This window comes from Cydia fagiglandana, chromosome 3 (genome assembly GCF_963556715.1).
Source record: "Cydia fagiglandana chromosome 3, ilCydFagi1.1, whole genome shotgun sequence".
Taxonomy (NCBI): Eukaryota; Metazoa; Arthropoda; class Insecta; order Lepidoptera; family Tortricidae; genus Cydia; species Cydia fagiglandana.
In genome coordinates, this window is record NC_085934.1 from 6,403,894 (window position 1) to 6,426,245 (window position 22,352).

General features: G+C 39.4%; 1 protein-coding gene across 1 annotated transcript in view; it reads left to right on the forward strand.

Moving 5' to 3' along the window:
• The first annotated feature begins 1,722 nt into the window (after nt 1-1,722).
• LOC134679919 (tyrosine-protein kinase Dnt) overlaps nt 1,723-22,352 on the forward strand; it is a 49,484-nt gene continuing 28,854 nt past the window's right edge. The window contains exon 1 of the mRNA XM_063538863.1: nt 1,723-2,230. Within this exon, the coding sequence (XP_063394933.1) occupies nt 2,140-2,230 (91 nt within the window). The 5' untranslated portion in view covers nt 1,723-2,139. The remainder of the gene's footprint in view (nt 2,231-22,352) is intronic.

Below are 22,352 nucleotides of genomic sequence, written 5' to 3' on the forward strand. Positions count from 1 at the left end.
GTTGCGAAAAAATAAGAAAAACATTGTACACGTACACTAAACAAAAGTGGTAACAGTGACAGCTCGGTTAGACGTCGTCTTTAAGTATATTATATCTATGGGCGTTTGGCAGCTATTCCGTGCCATTCAGTCAACTTATTAAGAACGGAATTTTCACTATTGAATATTAAAAAATAAACGTGTTATAATGATGAAGAGGTAAGTAATTAAATATGAAATATGTAATATTTTTCGTATTCTTACATTAACGGTAGGTTTTTATGCTGATTACGACGTTTAAAGGAAACTAATATTAACACTCATCAATAAGTAGTCGTGAATTGGAACAAGTATAAATTTAAAAAAATTGGAAAAGTAAAAAGCACTAGTTCGAGATAACCAACTTTCCGCACGCTAAACAGCTACGTAAAGTAGCACTTTTTGAGCAACTGTATTAAAAAATATATTGTCTTTATTTACACAATACTTCAGCAAAATTAAGCTTTACCAATATTTTCTCTGAGTTAACTAATTGTACTTAATGGTCTTCAGAAATACCTACGTATAAATAATGAGATGTTATTTAGTACTCATGCAGACAAGGGTAACTAATAATAAGCAAACAAGACTTGTTAAGGTAAGGACCGATCGCAGACTTATTACAGAACTCGGCACCCTGTAATTTAGCCGGACTCTTATTTCAACCGCTTCATACCATGCCAACATCCATCCAGTATAATCAGAGCTCTGAATAAGCGTAGTTAATAAGATATCGGGGTCTTGTTTACAGTGGTTATTTTGAGAATAATTTCCCTGGAAATTACGACAGAAACAAACAAGCCTATTTCGTCTCCATAAGTTTGTACGTTGATTACAGCAGAAAATATTCTGATGTTGCTCAATGTTAATTCAGGTTGGCATCCCACAAGATTATCGTCTATTATCGGTTTTGCTTCATATTATCTACCGAGAGTACGTAGCGTAATTATATATGGAGATTGCTTTTAGTGTAAAAAATAGTTTGCTTCTTGCTACTTATCTTACATACATATATTTTAGGTATATAGTGTAGGTAAGTAGACTATCTTATTAAGCTTAATGTTGAAATATTTGCCATAGTGTTTAACTGGCTATAGAATATGATATATAAAATCAATAAAGGAAAAAGCCTTATTTAAATACAGTATACTGTGTGTACATACCTACTTAAGAAAAAAAAAAAACATTGGTCGTTAACAAGCAACCTAACAAAGATAGTCTAAATTTAAAGCGAAAATAAAAACAAGAAATGTCTTCGTTTTTCATTTCTGACTACTGTTTCATTAATTTAATTGATTAGGGCATGTTAAGTCGTTCCATTTAGCGGTTCGGTTCGGTAGCAGCTCGTGGGTGGTCCCGGCGTGGTCCCGGATCAGACCTCATTAGAAGCAAATAAGAACGCTAACGGTTCTAAAGCCCTTCATAATCATTTTGTTAGGTACCTAATTTGAATGTTTTAGTTTAGAATTCGATTAGGTATATTTAATTAATAATTTTACAGTTGTGTTTTACATAAAATCCAAGTCCAATCAATATGGTTCATAATTTTTACTTTCAATTACTTAGGATTGACAACAGCGTCATCTAGCAAATGTGAATAAAACTACGTTGACTCAATACAAGCTCAGCGCACGTGGGACGGATTCAAAACGACACGACATGAACACCGGTCCAAGGGGTGGGTGAATCGGCAGCCGTTGGCCGAGATGCAATGCGATGCGAGCATCGTACGAAACGAAACGAAACGAAAACTAGTTTGATTAAAGCAGCGTCGCCGGGAGGTCGTGTCGCTCGTTTTAGTACAACAACATTGAAATTATCATTGTTTATAAACAAAATCCGCCAAGATAAGTTACCTGGACAATGATTTTATGAATAAAGTTAATAACATTCGCTACTAAAGTATATAATACCCGTGTTAGCAGTGTTTCTTGTAAATTTGTTACGTTTTATTCGAGTGTATAATCTTGTATCGCCGAGAACTGCTTCGTTGATTTGGTCGGACGGTGGTTGAAAATGTGAAACAAAATTTAATATTGTGTTGTTTGTGAACATTTGAGACTGAGATGAAGGTTGCCGGTATCGTTTATATATAAGAAACTGGACGGAAAAGGTGGAACGATGAAGTGGTATATTTTTGTGTTCTTACTGCCCTCGTGTTTGGCTCATCTCAATGTTTACCTGAGCAGTGCAGAAGTATGGAGATTACTAGGTAAGTCAATTGACTCCAATGTGCGTAATCGTAATGCACCTATTTGAAAATCAATTTCACTTGTTTTGTTTATCTGTGAGGTTCTAGAGCAATATAACCTACAAAGTTAAGCCGGTATTGTTGCTATTTAATTAATTTGGTGAAGTAACGAACAAAATAATGATGTAAATAGTGTAGTGTAGTTGTTTGTCAACACAACTATCATAACACGGGAACGTTCTCATTGTTGACATAACTACGAGTATACTACACTGTGAAACCCAAATCCTCAGCGAATACCTACCTATATGTATATATTATATATCCTGACTATGACCAAAGAGTAAAGTTGGTGACTAACTAGGTACGAATCCCTCTTATGCAGCTGTCATAATGAACTAACTAATTATAAGTGGGAAAATAACTAATACATATTATCTTATCACGACGCCAAACGAAAGCTAGTAGATAGATACATATATCGATAAAACGAAAACGTTTGATTACGAGCAATGTTTCATTTTAATACCTATATATATATAGGTACTCGTACTACAGTTACTACACCCTCAATCATTAACAACTAGCCCCAACGGTAGTTGATTTAATATGAGTAATAGCAGTAATAGGTATTCTGGTGTCGTAGAACACGTAGACGCGATGTTCTCTTAGCATCAGTTGGGCTGTTCGCCTGTTTGCCACCGCTTTTTGACGTCCTGCCTGCCTGATAGTCGACACTTGACAGTAAGAATAAGAACACTTGACACTAAGATTTATTAAGAAAACCTTATGGCTAATGTTACATTGTGCGTGAACTTTTACATTTGACGTACATTGTTACGTGCGCCTGAACTAGGAATATAATCCTGTATCTCAGGCAAAGAGATAATATTCTAATTTAAAGAACAATAAATAACAACAGTGACGGTTTGTGAAGCCTAGCTTAGTCCAAGGTTCAAATTCCAATAGGCGTCCAGGCTCAGGTCCGGCGCGGAGGTGTTCCTCTGGAATTTCAAAAATATACTCTAGTAGATAAGTACTCGGAAACAGCGGTAAGGGAATTTGTTTGTGTGATAAGCACAAGTAGGTACTTACATACCTATACCAACCTACTCGTTTCTGAGTCATTGGTGTTTTTGTTATGCATATAAATATCGCTGTCTTACTTAGTACCCCCACAAGTCCCACAACCTAAGCTTACTGTGAGGTCTACAATAGTATTTTTTTATAAGAATGTCTTAAATTATTTTTATTTTACAATGTTGTCAGTTATCACTTATCTTTCTTTGACAGTTGTGTGACCTTTTTGTCGCAAATTAAAAGTTCAATAACCGAGCTAGCTATAATCTCGTTTCACACCAATTTTGTTAAGCAAAATAACATTCACAGCTTTCTGAGCGGACAATCAAACAGGGCTCAGGCAGAGCCTTTATTTGAGTTCAGTTGACAAAGGTGCCTTTCAGAAACGTGTCGCGCGCTTTATTCGGAGAAGGCTTTTTTTTTAGTATTTTTTCTGTAAGGAGTTTCCTAGAAACGTGATCGGTTTTGGAACAGGCAGACGCAAGGTGCAAGTCTCATGCAACTACACTTGTCTGTCAGACGGTCGCAGGAATTTCCGAACTATACTGGGTCAAGCAGATCTTGTCAGTACAAAAAGGCAGCAAATTTGAAAAATTTAGGCGCGAAAGGATAATTATCGTCCCATAGAAAATTTTCTACTGACACGATTTGCTTGACCATCTATATTAATTTACAACACATTTACTTAGGCAGTAAAACTAGGCAAGCTTAGGAACGGTACCTAGTACCTACTATTGTTTTTTTTAGGTGTGTGCTATTCTGTTATCAACATAGATGCAGACTTTTTTTGGTCCAACCATATTAGGTGACCAATGTGACCATGTATAAAATGCCGGATAATAATGATCATGATTAATAACTTATATGTAGTTCTTACTGTAGTGCAAAAAAAATGTAAATATATAAGTTAAAAAGCGTTGTATCGCCAGGGACCCCGTTACAAGATGCAATACGAGTAGAGCAATTTTCATTTAAAACTTTTTACATTATGAAAGATAACTCTCTGTCTCTATCATTTTATGAACACTAACTTCGTTATATAGCGGACAACACGCAAACTAGACATAGGTTATACTAATAGTACCTACCTGGTTTAGACGTGAGAGCCGAGCATTCAACTAGCTTCAAACCTAAGCTTCCGGCATAATAATCGTGACTAAGACAGTCTTCCTAAGTAGGATAAGGATTAATAACTACAGTACCTACCGACCACTTTAAGCGTGCCATGCGGGCGCCTTAATCCTCCCAACTTAATCTCAGATAACTTATCAGTCAGATTTAATTCCCTCCTAAGCAATTACTGTATGTAAACAGCGTGAAGAATTAAAATGTCGCTCATTTTTTTTTGGAAATTTAATCTCTTCTTTTAATTAGGGGACGTCACAACAATATACCTTCCCTCGTCATGTCCATTGAGATAAGGAATGACAGATTTACAAGCATGCGTCCGCGCAGGTATACGTGCCTCACATACAGTTTTTGTCCATTCCCTATTGTGACCTGCTGGGTAAAAGCACTTCGTCTTTGTCCCCGTCTCGAACATCTGCCTCTTGTTCTTGCTTAGAAATTAGAATAACAAAACAATAATGAGTTAAGAACGGTTTCTTGAAGGACGCACTCCATTTGTCACCAGTTGCGCCTTGTTGCCTACATTGCATTTGAACTATGTATTTGAAAGCACGAGAGCTAAGCATTAAAAGTGTACATAACTGTAATTGGAATTGAGTTGGTATATTTATATTTGTATACTATTTATAATTAATTTTATACCAACTCGGTCACTAAGTTGTTATGAGAGAAATTTATAGAAAGAGTTTCTGTATCTGTCCAGCAAGTCTATATTTTACAATCTTTATGCCCCTCATAATAACCATTTAAGAGTTCATTATTAATTATTTATGTGATGAAAATTGGACTACGCTAATATTTATAAGAAAACACAAACCTACAAACCGTTCCTTGGCAACGGCATCACATTAGCGTTAATGAAATCGCCCACGCCGAATGTATTTTGATCGCGTTTAAAAAACAAATATACGCTTATAAGAAACAGTTTCACACATTCGTTTTGAAATGTTGGTAATTTATCGATAACGACACGAATATAAAAATTACCATATCTCACATCTTTATTCGATATCTGTAAATTTTGAACGGCATGTATGCTCGTATCGGCGGCCGGATCGGTTGGTGGTTAGTTGTAATTTATTTCTGTTGACATTTATGGAGATTCCATGGATCTCAGCCAATAAGCGACGCCTAAAGCCAGTTCCTAACACGTTTGAATATATCACCTTCTGAGAAATCACATTATTGCAAAACTGAACTTTTTTCGCGATAAATAGCTATAATATAGTAAATAAGTATTAGTTATTGGTGGATGTTGAAACACCTACACGTCTATAAAACTAAGCCTGCGATGACGCCGTGGGAACGGTAAAATGATAATGCACATCACATTATTCATGTAGGAATGTGTTCTTACTTCTTCCAGACGATCGCCAAGCACTCGGTTTAGCAGCGACTATCGCGAGACATTAAAATACCTTGAAACAATTGCGCGAGGCTATTAAGATTGAAGACAGTCCAGAAATACAACGGCCGATACTAATATTGTACGTTTATTTATGGAACCTGCTACATAGTTGGATAAGATCTGAATACTGACCATATTAAATTAAATGTTCATCAATATTGTACGCCCAATTTCCCATAGATTTTTTTTAACGAGCCTATAAGGTGTCCCACTGCTGGGCAAAGGCCTCCCTCCTAGTTTTCCAATCCTCCCGATTAACTGCACCGTCCAGTTGCTGAGAAATGTGTCCAGGTCGTCCCACCATCTCTTTGGCCGACCCTGCCGGCGTTTACATTTTGGCACCCACTCCGTGGCTAGTTTAACCCACCTGTGTGGGTGCATACGTCATGTCGTCGTCGTGTTGGGTGTATTTATTTATTTTTATTGTGCAGAAATCGATTGTCTCCTGTAACGCCTAACACGACACGCTCTTAGTTCCACAAACAAGTACGGTTATGTAAGATTAATTATTGCAGGTGCCTGTAATAATGAAAGTCTTTGCAGAACGATGATAATGATAACTTAGTGCGGAGAGGATGCTGGGCTGGGCGTATCAGACGACAGCATGGTTTATGGTTACACGCTATCGCTCATCTGAATCCTTGTAGTCGGCGATGGTGCAAACCACAGGAAAATCGGAACACTAAATACCTCTACATTTAGGAGTCAAAACTATAAAAAAAATTGGGAAACAAAGATCTCTGAAACTAGGTACCGAATTTGTAAAATACGAGATCAATCAGGACGTAGGTTTGGGATCCAATCTAAATTTTATCTTGAAAATCGAACCTTCAGTGTTAAAACATGGAGTAAACCTTTAGTGTGGGTTGGTTCCCGTTTGCAGAACTAAATTCTATCTTCGTAGGTATCTACGACGTAAAATAGTATTAATGTTTAACTTTATTCATGAAAATGTTACTCATTATTACTTATAAAAAATATATATTCGTCAATCTTTTTCCTCACTGTTCTAATTTGCTCGGACTCGTGCACAAGGTGGTTAATTTAATTTATTCCAAATCGCTGACGGTCTGTGTATTTCGTCGCCGCAAGATCTCAAGAGAGAGGTGCGCGGGCGCATTGTTTCACGAGCACCCGGCGCGGGCGCGGGCTTCCTTGATGTACACTACCAGATACATAATTGAATTAATGGATATTCCTGCAGTTTACATCGCTTGCGACCATTTTGCTATATTTCTAATAAATATATACTTAAACTAAGTAAAGATGTGGTGTTCCATGGCTGTTCCTAATTTTCGAGTAGCGATGTAATTAATGAAAAAACTAAAGATAACAATTTCTTTATTAATCATTTATATCATACAACGAGACGGGGCGTGCGGACCAATCTCAATAAATAGTTTAGCTTTAGACAAACATAATTGCGAGTAAAACCTCGTTGCGAGATGATTAATTCCATAGCTTGTACATTTGTACGGGGATTTCCCTGCAGTCTGAAGTCTCATGATCGCTTAAAGCGAATATTTTATTTTAAAGCAAACGTAGATATTCTAACTAACGGCTATAACATATCTTGTTCTCCTTTACGATGGTATGATTGACTGTCACAATATAACAATACATCACAATTGCCTTTCAATTATACTGACAAGAACCAATGGAAGTGTGCCAACATTGCCAACCACAAATGCATTCAGCCGCAAATCTATCTGACGGATAATTTGACCAATAATTTACCTATCAGGTGTCCACAATAGAAAACACAAAAAATACCAGTTCTAATGTTACAGCATCCAGCGGTAAGAAGATCTTATTATTACGGCTTGAGTTTCATGGCTAGAACTGCGGTGGGCGATAAAAAATAAGAAAAAAATTCAAGTAAACTTGAGTAACTTGATACTTGGTGGTCGTGTAAGGTTTCGTCTAGACACCGTAACCTCTTCACACGGTTACCTACCATAACTGGCTTTAGTACCGTATGCCGTGCGACCACATGCTGCATTTAAATGTTCGAGTAATCAAAATTGATTAGTGCATCTCATAAAGATAAATGAAAATTGGACTTCGGCGTACAGGCCATATTGCCATGAGTCATAACTTACTTGTAAAACGTCATTCGCTTGGGATAATTCTAGCATAGTTTTGGCCTAAATAAAAGTTAACTAACAATTTGGTGTCTTAGACATGTAAGTACTTATTTTGAATTTAGGACCTCCCAAATGGAGCCAAATCCTGACCGCTAAAACTAAGAACTCTAATCATTTGTCAACAAAGGTTGACATATATTATTACTGCAATTTGTTTAGGCCTGAAGGTTGGTGTGAAGGGTATTTCCGGCGCTATCTCCCTTATCTACAGTACGATCTCTCCGACCTATGCCAACATTACCTTCCCGTACTACGTGTAAACTGTCCTGTTCTAAGGCTTATCCTTCACATCCGGACACATTTCTATTTTTTTCCTCCAGGTACTGGGAGAGAGATTCAATAAAGAGCTCCAGAATAGACATAAAACCTCTCTTTGTTATTATAATAAATACTATTAATGCTGCATTCAGAGCGCCTGCTGTGTTAAGCCAAAAAGATCCATAAACGTTCATTGCTTCAACACTCATATGTCTTTTTTCATTTCGTGGCAGTAGTTGTGATCTCGCCCCTAAGCAGCGAACGTCGTTATAAGAATTAACAATGAAATATTTCAATAAACCGACGGCGTTATATAAATATGGGCGCGTTCGGAAACTATTCGTTATGTAAACGGCGTTGACACGAGTGACGTGGAGTGGGCCTAAATAAATTTAATTTCACGGGAGGTTGGGCCCGGTTTTTATCCGGGGTGTCCCAGTGGACGTACCTGCGGGTTAAGCTGCACTTAGACCACGATTCGGATCCGTGACTCGAATTAAAAAGATGTAATTAAAAGTTAACCATCCAAAATATTTTGGGTTCTGTATAAGCTTACGGTTAAATAAAATACGGACTTTAATATATTGCGCACATTATATCAGAAAGCTTTTACTCAAACGATACGAAAAGATTGGCAGTCAATCGTAGATCTCTCATAAAATTAGTTGATCCTCGTAGGACGTAGGCAGTCATTGTACCTAAATAATAGACGAAGGTAAAGCGTCCTATTAAAGTATGCACTAAATAACTCCCACAAAGAATACTAGAGTCCTACCCTGACAGTCATTTCGTTGCGCATAATTTTCGTACAAATCCAGCATAAGCTTTCAGCACTTAGGGGCACTCGGACGCAGAAATAGAATTAGGTTCAGAGCCGAGCCGCAGGCGACAGCCGGGATTATGCGCGTTACATGAATATGCAACTCGTTATTTTCAATTACGGAGAGCGAGGCTTAGATTGTAGGGTTGCCACTTATCGAAAATGCAAGTAATGCCGATGTTTTGTTAAAATAACGCCATTAATTTTATTAGCTTATGTGTTGTGACTTCAAAAAATTCATCCGATTGACGTCACACTACGATCTCGGAAATCGCAGTCTACCTACACATTACGATTGACTAATAAACACTGGTATGTAGTACTAGCCAGCCACTTGTTTCTCAAATTTAAAAAAAAAAATCTATTTGCATACATTATGGTCAAGTTAGCCGCTTATAAATCTGGTAAAATGAGTATTGAACTTGGCTGGACACGCTACCGCGTGTCTAGATTTCTGACATAAGTATACAGACATGTCATGCCAAAGAAAATCCTAGTGTCTGACAACCCTAGACGTAGCCCGACCTATGCAATCCTTTGCAACACGTGCACTTTTAATTTTAATGCTTTGTCATTGCCTCCGCATTTGACTTTGCGCACATTTATCATAAAGCTATACGTCATCTGTCAACTGTGCGCATATGTGCGTTTGCTTTCACTAAATGGGTGACTATTCAATTATTGCGCACTGATATTTTGTTGGTATTACGCAACATAGTAACAATGTAAACTTTAATTGAAATAGGACATGTTATGGTGGACAGGATTAATGTAACCTACGATATACCTGCTTATACGCTTTGGGCCTATGTCACCGCAGGTAGATATTATACCTACATGCATGGTAAAACATCAAAACAAAACAATCAATAACAATTTAATAATAATTAAAATCATACGATTACTATTCTGCTTACTTCAGACTTTCTTTCCTCTAAATGCTAATAGGTTAGCCGCAATAGGAGTCTTCATAACGAGGGGCCAATCACCTTTACATACTTCGTAAGGTGTGATAATGGGAGGTTTTTCTGGCCTCCTATCGCTACCACGGGCGTACGTGCCGGTACGCAGCCAGCGATACGTTAGGACAAGAAAAACTCTTAGAAAACGATCATGCCATCTCCGTTCTTGTGCACTTATTATGCAAGAATCCCACAATTCATAGTGACAATTACGACTGAGCGATCCACTGCAATGATCCCGGACCGCAAATTAAACCAAATACCAACTAGGGCTACAAACCGTACAAGCCAGACTTCGTAAAAACTTACTCTCATAAGGCCAGAAAGAATGCTCAGCGTACAAGCGAGATAAGGTCCTCTTGTTAAGCGAACATAAAATGAGTTTCATGAGTTATTGCCTGATGAATATTAACAGAGCCGAAGTAAAAACTTAAGCATTCTCTATAAATACACGGCACTTGAAATTCAACTCGATCCCTTACTTGTCCGATGGTAAGAAATCTATAAGCTGGTAATACTATTTATTGATGTGTGACTCTGAATTTAAATTCCATGTAATGCCGGACATAATATGATAATTGTTATTCTACCTGGAACGTGAAGCAAGCGGCTAATATAATTGGAAAATTGATTTCAAATTGAAATCAAGTTGTGTATTGAACCTTAACAGACTTTTATTCATAGTTCAAACAGAAATTCGCAACTGTAGAATTTGAAACTTTTAAGAAAGCTTTGTGTATTAGAAATAAAGACAAAATTAGTTAAGAAATTAAACAAAACAAACAAACAGACAAAATTAGTAAAAATATGGTCTGTAAAATTCTCAAAATTAGACAAAAACATGCAAGTTAATCTAAAACAATAAATGCTATTAAGCTTTGTTGTTATCAATGTTATCATACATATTTATCTCATCTTTTGTGAGTGTTCAAAATGAGAAAAACATGGAATCCCATTAAACAAAAACCTAAACTCTATTCTGAACAGGTTATCCAAGTAATCTTTAACAGACAAGCCTATTATTATTTATCTCTCGTACAGGAATTGATTACTTTCTACTAGCTGCGAGTAACGTGTTATTGTGGCGGGCGGCAATCCGTCAAGCCACTGATTTACCCGATAACGATAACCATGCTGCCCCTCTGCGCATACCAGTATCAACAACATTTGAAAAGTCAGTCAATCCTTTATCTTATTTTATTGGAACAAGGTATAAAATTGATCGTCTTTTAAAATGTAGTTGCAGCAGTAATCGCAGTAATATGGTTGCAATACTTCGACTTGTGTATATTAAGCTCTTCACAGCTCTGTTTTTATTGTAAACCTGACTTCTGCGGTTGTACGACTACCTGCCATTTCCGTTTGTATATACTTATACGATGAATAGTGTAGTATTTGCAACTCGATTTAATTTAACTACCTTGGTAAAGTTTTTTTACATAATTCAACCTTGATTCCAACATTTATCATAAACAGTTGACGAATACACAATTTGCGCCATCTCTCATTTCTTTGCATCAAACTTTGTATAAAAATATCTTTAGAAATTATGTTACGTCAACTAAATATGAAGTTTCTATGATTAAAACTGTTTAAAGTTATGGTGTCTACTATCTACGGTATGGTGCAATTGAAATTTGAATTTGAATACAAGCGTCGGGTGTGCCTTGTTGATGTCATTACGTAGTTGCTGTAGTTTCATATCGCGTTAGTGACACATTGGCAATGTATTCAGGTCAGGCGGGCTGCAGCTGAGCAAATAGATCGTTCGGCTCTACTAAATTACCACAAAATTTAGCCATTTCAAATGGGTATCTCCAACCACTTATAACTTATTTACTTGAATTTAAGTTTATTCCATCCCACTTATCTAAAAAGTAAACACCCACATGAAACCAGCTTCTTGTTTGTGACACATAATTAATTTGAACGCATAAACTTCTTTAATAATTGCATACTGTTGGTGTCAACTGTCAACACAACACCTATATCTTTAGCAAATTTTAAGTGTCTAGTACTAACTAAAACGAGCAATAACATTCGCATAAATAACACCGCCCGTTTGACTAATAATAATTGGCAGTTTTGTTTGAAAAACCATACATGATAAATGGATATAATTTATCGCTTCAAGTTAAAAATATTAGTTCTACGTCTCAGTACACCTTCGCCAACAGCATATGGTCTGTAAAGTTCTCAAATATCTCATCTATCTTCGCATACGTTAAAGGTAGACATTTTTACTGACAGTGAAAGATTTTGATGCATGATAGTGAACAAACTATGTAGCCGATACGTCAAGAATATTGAGCTGCTCCGGCTAAGGTTTACTTTTAAAATAGCTTTACGTGATCGATAGAGGCATATTCAAAATAATGGTCGAGGCTAGGACGGGCTCTCAATCACACCTCGACAAGGGATTGTGTCGCGTCGGTTTTGTGGCAATTTGCCGGGAATGGATGGAGACGTCAGCTCGACAAAAAGCTTCGATCGATCAGAGCTGAGGTTATTGCGCGCGCGACGCCAGGCGACAACGTGTGCGTCTCAAACTTCACAACAATGTCTCGAAGTTTTGGACAATGCATCCTGTAAATGTACTCATGTTACACAAAGGTAACTTTTCAAAAACCACTATAGTATTTTTTTATAATTGTGAAACCTACAGACTAAATTGCCGAGGTTTTCTGAAATGAAAAAGCCATTCCATGCAGATGGTTTCTTAATCTCAGACTTACTCGCGCTAACAGTTGATCTAGGAGAGTGTTCTTTCCAATATCGTGACACAAAATAATCACTTGTGAGAGTGCGACTCCTCTGGGACGCTCGCACAAGCGCGCGAGACAATGCCGGCGACGGGAAAAATGCCGCGGCACGAGCTCTGCCTACTTCCTCCATCCCTAACATCGTTACCGGGCTTTTAGCCGAACAAAAACTATTCTAATGGAATGTTGACGACGAGAACAAATTAGTTGGCTAAATTTACCTATCTTTTCTTTGTTCTGACGTCGGAATCGAATTAGTAAACAAAATGCTGTGAATTCTGAAAACTTTAACCTCGGAGGGCAAGCGGTCAACAGCAGACCCTCGTCGGGCAAGCTGACGCGGCCGTCAGCCCGGCAGGCCGGCTGTCCGTCCGTCACGACGCATCCATCAACTGCCACCGGCGACGACTCAGTTCAAACTCAGTTTAAGCTCAGTTTAAAACCTGACAGCTCCCCGACCATGATCGATGATGTGCGACCGAAGAATGCACCCAAAACTGAAATAGCAACTGTCCGACAAGTTAATGTTTTAGCGCTAATGACATTAACATCCAATTTGGTCACTAGTTGTGTTTTGACAATCGAAAGGTGGCTGTTTGAATAGCTAGGGGCTTACTGATGATGTTGACCAAAATACGAGCGCAGCAATAGTTAATGGTCCGCTTAATACTGCGTGAAGCACTCCGCGTGAAACCGCACGCTACGCGTAACGATATTAAATCTCCCGTTGTGATGGCACACGACCAGTATATTATTTCTCCCGTGCATTTATTTAAGACTCAAAGATGCGCCATTAGGGATGATGCGGTGACAATTTTTGTTTAGTTTTCGTCGTAATTGAATAGGCGTTGGGAACGGCACGCGACCGCCGGGCTGGTTAAATGGAAATGTGTAAATAAATGTGTGTAATAAACCATTGTGTGAGATTCACAGTATTATTTCGCGGAGACCCTGCGTGTGAGTTTTGTTAAAAGCAAGTTGTTACAGCGCGGGAATGGTTTAGCACTTCTGGGGCATTATCTAAATTGTTAAATGCACTTAGTGGCACTGCCAAGAAACATTGTTTCACACGTCGTTTCTCTTCAGGGATGACAGCTGTTTCGTTGACAGGGCTTTGACAGGAAGGGTTTATATTAAAACGAAAGACGTGATGTTAGTCATCGCCTTACTGTTGTCACTTTGCATTGATGCATAACACATGGGGCATAGATGATTATTAGTCCAGTTTCATATTGGGAAGTACAAAAATATAAAAATAGTATTTAAGACCACACACATGCTGTCTGTATCAGTAAGTCCACAAGTGCAGTAGGCGTTGGGCGGTAACTGGCTTCCACCTACGTAGCTGTTTCTTCCCGTCTGTGTATCTTGCCAGTTAGCTCGGCCACCGCTAATCACCTCTAAACACGATACCCCACTATCATCATGAAACGCCATTCTTCGCCTCGTTAGCATCTCGATAACTTAAAGTACTTTCCCATATCGAAGTATTATGTTCCAACATCTATACGTAATCCTGTTACCTGATAGCTTTAAAAACAAATTGATGCCTTGCAGATCGCATTTTAAGAAGTTTACATTTTAATTGTCTCCTAAAAAGCCCGTGCTTGCGTGCGTATCTGTCTCAAGTTTTAAGTGGTTTTCGAGCCGCGTTTTGTCATGTTGGCAAAATATAACGAATTCAACTCATAATTAAGAACCGTGAAATATGGCTCGAGTCAATTGTGTGTCTGTGACAATATTGTATTTACGGAGAAGGACCCAAAATAAACAAACAGGGTACAATCGGACGAATAAAATGCCGGCACAATGCGCGGGCCAGCACGTCATAATAAGGCAGTGGCTTTGTGCGTTCGGTCGGTTGTAAATCATACAGTCCTTTGAAGAGAATGGCACACCATAAATAATGCCCTAAAATTCGGCTGCGATGCTCTCCACCGGGACGTTTTGGTGCCGTGAAGAGAATTCTAATGGCGAAACAAATTAATCAATAGGGTCGCGACAATACTCCACTTTTTGCCACGAGCTCTTTTGTCAAAACGTTTATGAGCGTAGAAATGGCCTGAAACTTTTGACGTTAAACAGGGGGACCGGTTTTATGGCTTTTAGATTGAAGCATGCTTTTATTTAAGCACCTCGCTATCGACCTAATGTTAATCGGCGTAACGAGGTTCTATGAACGTAATTGTTTTAATTTTATTGCGTTGCGGTTTAAATTAAACCGGGGCTTTAACTATGGCGTTGCTGCCACTTTTATTTTAATGACTTCGTAAGAAAGCAATTAAAGCTGAGCATTATGATAGTATTGAAGAATTTAACGCGGTCGACGTAGTTACGACTCGGCTGCGTTTTAATGGTTCAGTGCACCCCTGAATAAACAAGGCTATTTGGAGTTAAATTTGCTTGCACCGGATATGGCTGCCAGTCGAACATATCCATCATGCGCTTCAAATGCAAGACGTGGTCAATGATCTAATTACTGCCACTTGAGCTAGGATTATCGTGGAAGAAATATATCTCGAGGGTGGGATGCGGTCAACTCACCTTGTTTTATGAGCACTAAATCGTCCCAGTTATGAGCTCCTAAATAATAATCTTTTATTGGCCACCGTTGCCATGGGATTGACTACTGATGGTTTATGGGACAGACGCGACGTGCCAGGTTTTATGCGTCCCCGTGAGGTTTACTGCTAATGCAAAGCCATATCTGATTTGAGGTTGGACTACAATAACATGTGACGACGGCTTTCTGAGAACCTACAACAATCAATAATAGCAGAAAACATCTCGTAGGTAGGTACTGATTTATGACTAGTAAAATTTTAGTACTTCCAGCCGCAAGAATATGTAGGTGTAAGCCTAGTCCTTTATAAACTTGAGATTTTCTTAGAAATTCCTTTACGGGATTGTGAACCAATATTATGTATTTCTGTTTTGACTTAAACGTACTCTCTCTCTCTCTAAGTACATCTCCGTAATAATTAGAAACAAAATGTGTTGTTTTGTCGCAAAAAATCTAAGCATTAGCACCATAGCCATTATGTCAGGATTGAAATGTTACTTAGAGCAGATAGTGAAACATGCCTGCGCTTATCGGCGACCACCGTCGACGCTTCTCAGCAGGAATTTGGCACACAGCAGTTTTTCTACTATCTCCGCAGAGGAAGTGCATCGAGGCCAATACGTGGGGTGGCCATTATTTGTAAAGACACTGAGTGTGGCCCGATGTTTCCCAATGTTGTCGTTTCGAGTAAATGAAAACATCTTAACGTTTATGGGTGACGTGGATTGATTTGAAGGAAACGTTTACATGTCTGGAAGTGAATTCGTATGTTTCGCAGCGTGAAGTAGAGATGGGTCGAGCGGCCGCGGGCGCGGGCCTCCCGCGGCGCGCTGCGAGGGCCCGCATGGGCCCGAATTTACATTCTCCGTCCCAACAAGGGTTATTGTGATGCGCTCTGAGACCCCATGGCCGACTAGATAACGTCTAGTCACAGAATCAATAAAATACACGAAATTGTCATTGCGACCCCTGGGGAATAACGTTGGAGCTGCGTCGCTTTGTGAGCGTCAGTTTGTTTACATAAGCCCGACTATTTTGTGTTTATTTTTTGTCAGATGTATGGATAATGTCATTTTTTGTATCATCTATCGACATTAGTCTTTTGCCTGCAGGATTTACCTTTTATTATTATCATTTTGGTTCTAAATATGTCACAAATAAATTACATATATTTATTGCATATGAAGGAAGTTGGTGGTATTTGCGTTCCTCTGCTGTCTTGGTTGCGTAAACACAGTGACACCCTCACGATAGTCGAACGTTAGAAGTTGTTGAATCAGAAAATACACTTTGGAGAAGCAGTCGCGCTGTTCAAATATTGGATGAATCCGTTCGGAGGTGCGCGTGGACTAATATTTGGACACTCTTCAGAGGTCGTTATTACATGCCAAAGGTGGCCATCATCTTACAAGTCACAAAAGCTTTTGACACACCATAAACGTGGTCTATAAATGTACTCTTTCCCGTAATCCAAGCGCGTCTAACGCATTTTCTTAACTAATTTGTTGCATACCTTACCCTTTCGGGTGTCGGGTTTAACTTTATTTTTGGCTCGGTTAACGTTCAGTTCGGGTTCCAATCGTATTAATGGAGGTGCGTTTATTTAACCGCTCGTAATTCTCGTAACGACCGCGTGTGGATTTTAGCGGCGACTGGGCTCAAACCAACCGAACCGAGCGCAGTTCATCATTAAAATGTCTGTTATGTCAGAACTATTTGATTTATGCCTTTACGTCACGTACTAATTTTACGTATATCGTCTTCAAAATAGACTCGAAATTTCGAACTAACTTGTAATTAGAATCCAACTTTACAGTTTACATATCTTTTGTTCTAACTTGAAATGCTAAACATTTCTCGCAGATTTCAGATTCAGACTGCAGTAAAATCCAGACGGGCTGACGGTCTAACGAACCGTAGGGTTGTTAGGTTAATTGTGCAGTATGGCTCCTGTATCGGCGCGCCCATCGTGCCACATTACCATGTACGAGCCCCGTCGCGGAGATTGCATCGCGGGGTCGTGATCAGAGGACATTCGAGAATGTCTCATATAGTCACGTTTTTACCTTACCAGGATGCGAGGCAGTTTGACTTGTATCATCATTTTTGATGGAATAATTTGTTTCTAGAATTTCTATTCAAGCAGTTCGCTGAGCCATGCTTTTTTTTAAACAGTTTAGAAAAAGAAAACTTATGCTGTGCATGCACGATCTATGTAAGCGTCTTACACTTCGCTGTGTGCAAATTCAAATTCAAAATCGTTTGCAGGAATATACCGCATGTGAACGTTTACCTTAGGTATTCGTTTTATATTGCATGTGCAATTTCAAATGTAATGCATCCATACATATGCTTGTACCAACCTTCTGGAATAAAAATATACTTTTTTTCTGCTTGAAAATTTAGTTCCTTGAAACCTTATTTTATTTATCTGTTTCCGGTAGCCATACAACTCATACATACTTATGGTTTGTGCGAAAGATAAATATGTATACACCCGGAAGTTAGTGCACGCTAGAGTGGGCTTTCATATGCCCATGGGTGCTCGAAGCTTTAACCAAAATTACTTGAGTGTGTGGTTTTGTTTAGGGAAAGTTAGGGTCGGCGGTTTCCACTAGACAGCTTTGACTGCTCGGCATCTGATAATGATAAATCATTAGGGACAGAGGGCCTACAGCGAATCACGTTCGACATGTTTCCTCCCTGCACTTACGTACGAATTTACAAGTGCAACAGGGAGGCAACACGTCGAACGTGGTTCGCGGTAGGCCCTCTGATACTTGCCGCCTCATTAACGAAAGTAATCCCTTCTTTTCTCCAGTCTTTTTAAACTTCTTTAATCCCATTTGATTTAAGTCTGGCTCGGATTTATTTTTGCACCTAATTCCTTTTGCCGATTTATTTCCGAAGCGCTACCGTTTAACTGATCGTGGGTTTGCGTCGTGTGGTGCGAATGCGACTTTTATTTTTCCGTCCCGACTCGCCGTGTCGCCGGTGTCGTGTCGTGACTTAGCGGACTTTATCGGCACTATAAGAACAAAACATTCGGTGTGTCGTGCCGTCGCCTTTATCTTAGCAACCGGTAGCGACTATAAATACTATGGTCAGCTTGTCTAATTGTAATAATGGGCTGCGGCCAGCTGGAAAGCCCGCCTCGCCTTGAGGCTTCTACAAAAAAGCTGGGCGTGGCCAACCGTGTTTGTTTTCGGCTTGGCATTAATCGACACCGAAAGCCGAATCTCTCTGGTTAGCATCCTTAATTATGATTCATAGGTACCGCATGCTGTTATTATGGAGTTGTGGTTATATCTCCCGGGACGGGTTGATTCCCCCTTACGTTCCCAGCTCATTACATCAATTAAATCATTCATAATTCTTACTTAAGACTACATTTGATTAAAATACTGCTTTAAACCGCGAAGGTCGAGTTCACTGGTTTTTAATAACGGGTCGCGTAAGATTTTTCGCAGAAATCCCCGCCATAACGAGGCTTTGTTGTTTTTATCTACAATCTCGCATGCAATTTATACAGCACCACCTAAGGTAAATCACCGGGAGCAGATCGACATCTACTCCACAACGTTATAATGTTTGTTTAGGTGCCTTATTTTGAAAAATAAAGTTCGTTAGCTCGTTCGTAAGAAATTTAAATTGGCTTTTGAAGGAGGCTGCAAGGCGGTGGTTCCGTCGGCAAGGAATAGGTGCTTGTTGGGTTAATACGAGCAATCCATCTCGCGGTCGCTCGTTGATGGATCAGTGATGAAGATCACGATCCGTTCCTTTGTTGTTTTGCTCCGTTGATAAACGGAGCAACTTATTACGTTTGAAATTTGAATAGTGCTTTACGAGGTTAATAGGTGAGTGTACGATGTGATAGTGGTTTAGAAAAACGTACGTTGTCATGTTTTATTATGCGGTATCACTTCACTTGAAATCAAAACATATTTTTATGACATTGATAAACGCATGTATTAAGTTACCGATGTGTGTTAATGAACTTCAATGTAATGGAATTCAAAGTTAGATTAGAAATTACAAGGCGCGCGTAGGCTTCAAATGTTTTTGTGGGTCCGATAACATCTCATATGTCGTATTACAGGGTGTCTTAGCTTTCACCGGCCGTCAGCGCAGGCCGCTGTTGTGACAGCCTCCCACGATAAACTCCATGTTTATATGCGCGCGCGCTGCCCGCCATGTTTGTTTTATCTCGATTCACCGCTCCTTAGTGTTAATAAATGACTCCAACTCCAAAAATCCTTTTTTTTTCCTATATTTTTATGTCCGTCGTATGTTTTATTTAGACATCGGTTATTAATAATAATGGATCCTTTCAGGGTCGTTAGATCAAAATTTAAGATCTCCTTGAATGTACGTGTAGGTAGTTTTTATACGTGATGTTTTTTATTTCACGTTACCGTCAGGCGCTCGGGGTCTCATTTTTATGTGGGCTTTAAACAAGGAACGGGACGTGTCGGTGTATTTTATATTCTGAACAGATGTTATCGTGGTGTGTCTGGGAAATTAATTGAATTTGTTCTGTTGTTATGCTATTTGAATCTCACGCTTGCTTAAACATTTTAAACATCAGCGATTAGAATTTCTAATTTTACTAACAATGCCTTGTTAAAGGGAACAGGTGGGATATGGCGCCCGTCACTTCCAATACTAGTGTAACCTGCTGCCTTTGATAAAATAAATTAACCAATCCTGTAGTTGTCGTGTTCCGTCACGGCTCGTCACATTAGGGCTGGCCGCGTAGTCCCATTCCGAGCACAATTTAAGCGAGTCTGCTTTACAGACGAACCGTTGTAACGTGACCTCGTAATTTATAACACCTATGCGTAACCGAAGTGAGAATTTATATTGGTTCACATAGGCCATTGTCTCGGTGACTACTTGACTAGAATGACACCCCTGGAAGCGCAGCGAATGGTGGGATGACGGGCCGTCGCCGGCGCAGCCGGAACAGGCCGCGGCGGAAACCCTGGAAAACCGTATAATTAGATCGCTAATAACCCCGTCCGGTGCACGCCGCTCCATTAACGCCGATAAAATAGTGTCACTTCCACTCCAACGAACAGCCACATTTACAGGACAGCAGTTTCTTTTTCCTATTGTCTTCTCCGCAACAATAAACGCCGGAACACATTTTTATAATGAACAGAACAGGTCAAGTAGACCGTTTATAATGAAAATGTTTTAAATTGCGCTGGAACAGCGCAGCTATGCTGGTTAACAACCGAATACTTTATGATATTCAAAAAGAGTTGAGTAAAAAAATGAAGAGTTCGCGGCGCTGCGTCCGGAGGCCGAGGGCTCGCACCGACCGTTTTGCTCTTTTTGCCCATTGTTTACTTTACAGGCGATGTTTAAATTTTATGATTTCCATCGTGTCCGTCGGCGGCGTAAATTATATTTTCTGAACGGTTGCCAACTCGATAATTGCTGGTTGCATGCGATTCCGCCCGATCGCGGATCCTAATTTATCGTGTCTCGTTTTACGCTCTAAGAATTTTTTTTATATGATGTTTGCTGTATGTAGTCGTGACATTCCTAGGCTTGAGTCACGTCTTTTCAAGTAAGGGTTTGTACACACTTAACGATTTCACAAGAAAAGCTGCGTGTAAACAAATTCACTATTACTCCAGTGCTCTTCCACAAAACTCTCAAGGGCCCTTGGTAAACTGTTTTTTTGCAGCCAACGCACAATTTACCTACACCTCGGGACAAAACTTTCTTCGCCTCTAGCGGCGAGACAAGATGTAAATCGTGATTTATTTTAGATAGGTGGTTGTCAGCGACAAATGTTTCCTTTCAATATGTCCGGCACCCTAGTCTCTGAGCAAATAGCACCGTGCTCCCGTCCTGCCGTGGCATGTTAGTACAAATCCACGACATAATACATTGTGGCAGTCAGATAATATTTGGTGAGGTTATTTGCCAAGCGTGTTCGTGTGTTCTGTCATTGGACACCTCCACTCGGTACACAGTTTCTATTTGAATTGCACTGACAAGCCATGGTTCCATGCCGTTCATGGTTTTCCGGAAAAGACATGTTTGAACATGTGACGCACAATTTTTTCTTATAAGTTCTTAAATTGACAGTCTGGAATTCTTTCGCTCTTTTCCGGAAAAGTCATCTACATGCCTGTATTACTACAAAAAACCTTTTTTTTGTTGATTAAGCATGTTCAAAGATCTGACAGAAAGCTTTTCAATTTCGGTTTAAGATCACATTTAATTAGATATCATCCCTTAATATCTTATCGAGGAATATAAATCTTGTATTGCATTCGGTCGCGATAAGCGATGAATTCCAGTGGCGGGCTACCGTGCGATAACCTTTCTTGAAGGATAGTAATCCAGAGATAAGGCATGGAATATTAGTCGTGCCATACACGTGGCCCGACTCGGTAATTTGGTTTAAACGATAGACGAAATTGACGCGGGTTTCACGTGATCCCGCATTCCCGCGACATTTACTAACATGTCACGAGTGCGGTCGTGTTTTTTCTCCTCGTCATCTATGCATGTTGCTTATAAAGCACCACAGTCTCATTAACTCTCATGCAAATCCATTTAGCTCTGACTCCGAGATCCGTAACAGTTCAGCGTAGTCAGAGATCGCATTTACATTTGTTCGTATGTTTTCGGCAAGCGATTGGAACAAATAAAACCCCCTGTTTTTTTATCTTGTGTCGACGGAGCCTTCGCCACTCGAGCTGTTGAGAGAAATGGGTAACTTTTTTACAAGTTTCAGATTGCATATCCGTTGTTTGCCGAGCCCTGGGGGATAGGTAATTTTGTGAATGTCGGAGCTATTAGGTAGTCGGAGCCGCAGCGATCTAGCACTCCTATTTCGTCCAGATTGTAAGCGTGCCTAGTATAACTTGATATCCAGTAACCGTAACACTTATGCGCAATCGAAGGCTTTATGTAAATTGGTTTGTCTGAGGAGATTTGCTTGTCGGCGTTATTAATAACAGCTCTAGTTGCGGTGTTTGTGGTCCGCAGG